Raw genomic sequence first — 6,333 nt, forward strand, 5'->3', positions numbered from 1 at the left:
GTAGTGTGTACGCAGACATACCCCTACCCTGGGGTAGAGAGGTTGTTTTCGATAGACCCTCGGCTCCCTCCTTCCCTCCAAGAACTCTCCACCTTGCTCTTGGGGTGACTCGAACTCATAACCTCTTGGTTGGAAGTGAAGGGTGCTCACTACTAGAGCAACCCACTCTTGTCTATATAGTAACATAAAGAAAAAAAACAAAAATAATAATAAAAAAAGATCAAGCTGTAATTTGAAGAAACTTGGAGTACGTACATCGTAGTACAAGATGTGAAATATCAGTATATGTTGCTCTAGTGTTTCTTTAGAAATCAATAATAGAGAGAACAAAGTGCTACCCACAGGCCACAAGTGGATCTACGTTAGGAATAATTCAAATCTAAATGCTACCTCGGGTTTAACTACAAGAAAATATTTCAACTATGAACAAATATCTTTCATGTTAGAAGTGAAAGAAAATATGAATATGGATATAAAACAAGCCAAGCCATTTTTGTCTTCTGTACAACCAACAACCTCATGGATTCTACAGCCTCCACAAGAAACTAGGAAAGCCATTTTCTCTATGAAGAAAACTCCCCCCTGGTTCTTGTTAAAGGAAACTAACACTATAGAATCTGAGCAATTTCGACCAAAATCTTATGCAGCGACTGTGGCTTTGAGAAGAATGGAGAATGGTCACTCCCTTTGATCTTGAAAACTCCTTCAGGAGGGTTTTCCCTCACAAGCTTTTCTTGGACATCTGGTGAAAGAGCATGATCATCCAATGTCTGGATATAAAATCTTCGACTAGCTCCATACTTTTCAGGTGTCAGTGATAGCTTGTCCATCATTGGACCAAGGGGAATAGGTCTCATAGAAACCATTGCCAAAGCAACGTCCTGTAATCATTATATAGTGCGTTAGTGATGTATTTTCGTGAAACCATCGATTTACATTTTTCTCTGAGTTTCAATAAAATAATGTGAAAACGTCTAGATAGACATCACATACACACTAGGACTCTTTGGCAATAATCTAACTTCCTGAATGGGCTTTAGTTAGATGTCAGAATCATAATTTATACCAAGGCGCTGCTGATCAAACTATGTAATGTGACAAATTCTTCCCAATACATTTATAAAAGAGCCCCTTTTCAGTTTTATGTATTTTACTTTGAGCTCTTTGAGGTGCTATGAGTGTATACTCTAGTACAAAAAGGAGAATGTTGGTCGAGCTCCGCACATATCTTTCATGCTTTCTATCTTCCGTACATATGATTAGCTCCACCTGGAGTATGTGGAAGTCTTACCATTCATTTTCTTTTCAGTTGTGGTGTAAATAATCATATCCTGGGAAAGCTTGCCGAATTTCTCGGGAAATTTAAAGCAGGTACAATCCCATATTACTTTCTACTGAAACTTGTTAGCTCAATAAACCTGAACAAATTCATGCATCAGAGCAACAAGAACTGAGATTGATATTGTATGTTCCGTTCTGAAGGTTGCTGTTAACTGTTTCCTTAAGGTGATGTATATGACACAAGAAACATTTATGTCATCTATGTTTTTCATCATACTGCACTCCCACTCCCAGAGAGAGAGAAAGAGAAGCTGCATGTTGATGCCTCTGTATTTTTCTGTAATCTGTATTTTTCTAACAGCATAGAATAATGCATACAAAGCACATTGCCATACACTATGGAAGATTTAAGTTAAGCGATTAGCATAGGTAATGGAAGAATCCTTGCGACTTGTATAAAGGAAGTACCTTTGTAGGAGATTGATTAAAATATAGCCCATGCATTTGCTCCTTCTCAAACATGAGGCCAGTAGCAGGCTTGTCTTTACCATTCCCGTAAATTAAGAACTTAGACTCCTGGGTAAATAGCTCTGCGGACCCAAGCTGCAAACATATCACCCATAGACACGTCAAAGTGGAAAGGAGATAGAAAACAATTATTGACAGTCGAAGTAATCTCAGCAGCAGGTTTACTTCTATGACAAAGCAAATCCTTTATGAGTTAAAATCGACAGGCTACAGTGAATGACGCTTAATCCGCCAGTAATTTTGCAATACACATCTGCCAGTAATTTTGCAATACACATCTGCTACTTCTTTAAACGTCGTGAATCGTGCATGAAGCACATTATGGCATGGTTGAACTTAGATTTGTCTGTTGAAAACTCATACAAATTCTTACATCAGTCTGCAGTGAGGTCGTCATACCCAGTCCCATCTTCAGCAGATCATGATGCAATAGGATTTTAAATATATATATGCAAGCATATTAACTAGATAGTCAGTAGGACACTGATTTGGGATGTGGACTGAACTGATGAGATAGAGATCAATATCAGACATCACCTCTTATTGTACTTTATTTTTCTTACCTTTTGAGCTCTATTCTATGTACCAGCCCCCTACTTTTGTTTAGTAATATATACAAATTGGGGTCAGATATTCAAAAACTAGCAAAGTTCCTATTTATTATTACAAGGTTTATTAAGTTAAGCTCATAAGAACAAGGACGACATTGAGGGAAAGAGGAAATATCTTTCAGCCAAAAATACAAGGCAAGTTAAAGGAAAGGGAAACACACTATGAATGCATTATATCTAAAGCTGCTAGCTGACCACAAATACCAAAAATTTGCATTCAGTTACTGGCTATGCAGTTTGGTGCTATTTTATCATGTATAAGAACTATAGAAGTTTCAAATACAGTATTTTGACCTCCCTTTTCTGGATCATATGCATGACATATTAGCATATTGTTCTGCAGAAAATCTCATAACTTCAACCACTACATATAACAAAACAAGAATATCATACAAGAAGACATCACAACCAAAACAGTGCTTTCAGAAGGCATGACAATAAACCATGTTCGTGATATGGTATGTGTTGTTGTCCTCAAATACCGGGAGCAACTCTGGTGCTGCACAATGTATTTTTAAACTCTGCAGTTTAAAACGTGCAGATAAGTAGTTCAACAGGTTAGCCAATCGAGCCTTGGACTGAATGGTTTATAGTCATTCTCGGTAATTATTATGTGATGTCCAGAAAGTAAGGCATGCGTACCTCTTCAGCGAACACATCAAAAGGCTTCTGGCCATCAGATATCATTGTGGCACAAAGAAATACAGCTTTTGCAATTTTATCGGGGAAGTGCTCTAAAGCATAGGAAACACAAGCACCTCCAGCACTATGACCGACCAAAATTACCTAAAAAAATATACGCATAATATCTTCAGAATATATGTGAAATCGTCTTTGCCAAAATTCATGGTAGAAAAAGGACTAGAAAGTTCTGCCAAATCTATCTTACCTTTTCATCCTCCGGCAAGTTCTCCAGATAATCAATTAATGGTTTTGAGTAGTCGATTAGAGTTGTAACATTATTTGTATCTGTCAGATCAATGCCAGATCCAGTTAGATCTAAGGCTGTGGGGACCAATCCTGTTTCCTCCAATAGAGCAATGGTTTTGTACCAACACCAAGCTCCAAATCCTTCTCCATGTATCAAAACAAATTTCTTTGTTTTGATGTTCTCCAAAAACTCTGCAGGTAACTTTACAGCATAAATTTTGTAAGGTAATTGCAGTGCCACATGAACATTGTCTAGAGTTTGCCAAAAAGCTATTGATAGTAGTTGGATTTCAGGTGTCTCCTTATCTTCATTAAGTGGCATGTTGTTATGTTTTCTACTTTAATATTTTTCAAAATATTCCCACTGATTATGTGCAATAAACATGATCACTTAGATGAATCTGAACTTCTTCAACCACTCTGATGTTTAGCTTGAGTTAAATCATATCCGTATTTAACATATAAACTTCCAATCAGTGTTATATCTACATCTATAGCAGGAGAAGTTAAAGCTAGTGAGAAAGCAGAATGCCTAACAGTAAGCTAAGAGCCTTATACAAGGCAGGAATACTTGAACCTGAAAACAAAAACAGCAATTTAAATTAGAAAAAGTGATGGGTCACCTAGTTTGCTGTTGCCTAACATAGATATGCTGCACTATGCAGATAGTCTAGATTGCACACTGATTCTGAAGGTAACTTTGTCCAACCCTATGGATTGAGAATAAACTATATCTGTTGAGTCACAACTGATCTATGCGGATTCAGACACTTTACAAGATGAACCAGAGATAAGATTTACACTTTATGTTGCCGTGTTGCGCTGACTCTCCAAAATGTTGCCGCACCCGTATCGGATCCTCCAAAAATAAACTACTTTTGTAGGATCCCACACGCACCCGGAGACATTTTCGGACAGCCCGAGCAGCATACGGCGTGTACTTGCGGATATGGCTTCCGCAGCGAATTCCAGTACACACCACATAACCAGACAGCTAAACCTTGAGACTGATCATAGATTTCAAACTCTCTATACTTGCTTATAGAAACACCTAAAAGATCTTTCTTTACACAATTCCATAATCTTGAGCAAGTTGCCCCACCCACCAGTCAAGTAAAAATTCTAGAACCAACCCAGACAATCTAATCTGCACAGGGATATCTTATACTACAATTGCTTATCCAAAACAATGAGACTGAGAAGATAGTGAAAGAATTCAGGGAGATTGCACTATTTTTGGGACCTCTTACACCTAACATGGACAAAGAGTAGTACAGATTAGCTATTAATTTGGAAAAAAGACAGAAAAATAAAACAAAAAAAGAAACTTTCCAGCCAGAGAAACATTGATTATAGAATTGTTCTTTCAAAGCTCTGGAAGAAGTTAAACAGTATACTTCCCACAAACATGACTGCAGCCACAAGAAATCGACAAACAAAGGGGAAGAACCTAAAGTTGGGTTTCAAAAATCACTTTGGCAAAATAATATAGCAATAACCAAAAACAAGAAGAAAAACCCAAAGGAGAAGGATGAATCTTTTTGTTTTTCTTCTTTCCTTCTAACATATTTTTTCTATATTTGGTAGAGAAGAAAGTGAACTTCATCCATGTAACTTTAAGTTTAAAATCAATGTTAATTAGTCTAGTGATGGAATGAGCTAATTTGGGAGAAAAAGTGAGGATAAAAGCTTTTCACTTTTAGCAACAAAAAGTGCCTTTGACTTATTTCCTTTTCAGGAGCACTTCCGCTGTTCAGCAATATCACGAATCTTAAAGAAAGCTATCATATCCACCACCAAGATATAAAAAGATTCTACTTTTCAACTTTCTGCAGCTCTACACCACCAATTCATTATAGAATAAAACAAAAACAAAAAGGAAGAAACTTTCCACTCAGACCCACATTATTCACACTCCACAGATCCCAACTTCTAGTATAAAGCATGACCAACCACATCAAAATGTATACTATATACATATATAACGAAGAAGGGACTCTGAAGAACTGAATAAAAGAGAAACAAGTTTTGAAACAACAGCAATACCTCAATCTCAAACTACTTGAGTCCACTATACAAATTCTACTTCAAAAAAAGCAAGTCTTGACAGTGAATTAACAAGACTGACATATAAAGCAGAAGCTAGTGAGTGAATACCTGTTTTGAATTAGAAGCTAACTGATCAGGCAAATCATTGCGGCGGCGAGAGCTAGTGGATCCAATACGTCTAGACATGGACCCACCATCAAATCTCTGAGACAATTGATGCTGCTGAATTGCCATTGATAAAGCTTGCCTATGAAGCAACTCTTCTTCCATTAATGACCTCCTCTTTGATCTCTCATTCCTCTTACTCCTTGACCCTATTCCATTTTTGCCTGTTTCTTTTATATCCTTCTTCGTCATGCAAATAAATCTATTACCCATTTCTCAAAATTCAATCTTGCACAATACCCAGGATTTCTTTTTGCCTAATTGCCAGAAATCTGCAAAGCAGCCTGAAATTCAGTAATTTGTACAAGACCCAGAAACTATTTTGCCCAAAAGATACTGATTTTTTTTTTTGTCTAAAAGATTAATATTCAACTAAATGCACAAACCCCAGAAATTATTTCCAAAAGATTGAAATTCAATTAAATGGACAAAAACCAGAAATTATTTTGTTCAAAAAGTGACCAAAAACTGCAATTTGGGCACTGTAAATGGAGTTGCAGGTTCTTGGTATGCTAGAAGACGACGACGTTTTTTGATGTAGCAGTAGATGGAAGTGGAAGCGAGGTGGAGTTTTTAATTTATTTAATTGAGGAGGAAAATCTGGAAAAAACAACTCAAAACCAACTCAATTCAACTAAACAATTCAATGCTTCTTCGTATTTTCTCCCCTTCCACCCCGCCTTCCCCCCCCCCCCCCCCCCTTTTTTTTGCCAACGTACTTTACTGACTCTCTCTCTCTTTCTGTCACTTTCGAGTTTCTACTTCTGTT

The 6,333-nt window shown here is 37.1% G+C and overlaps 1 protein-coding gene across 1 annotated transcript; it reads right to left on the minus strand.

Annotated features, from left to right (window-relative positions):
• Positions 1 to 396: 396 nt before the first annotated feature.
• LOC104113927 (putative methylesterase 12, chloroplastic) lies at positions 397 to 6,088 on the minus strand. The gene is made up of 6 exons (XM_009624247.4): positions 5,951 to 6,088; positions 5,508 to 5,836; positions 3,310 to 3,552; positions 3,063 to 3,206; positions 1,750 to 1,884; positions 397 to 881 (listed from the first exon to the last, which is right to left on the minus strand). The coding sequence occupies exons 2-6, from the start codon at positions 5,775 to 5,777 to the stop codon at positions 609 to 611; spliced, it is 1,065 nt and encodes a 354-aa protein (XP_009622542.1). The 5' UTR covers positions 5,778 to 5,836; positions 5,951 to 6,088; the 3' UTR covers positions 397 to 608.
• Positions 6,089 to 6,333: the final 245 nt, after the last annotated feature.

The sequence above is a fragment of the Nicotiana tomentosiformis genome, chromosome 6 (assembly GCF_000390325.3).
Source record: "Nicotiana tomentosiformis chromosome 6, ASM39032v3, whole genome shotgun sequence".
Classification (NCBI taxonomy): domain Eukaryota; kingdom Viridiplantae; phylum Streptophyta; class Magnoliopsida; order Solanales; family Solanaceae; genus Nicotiana; species Nicotiana tomentosiformis.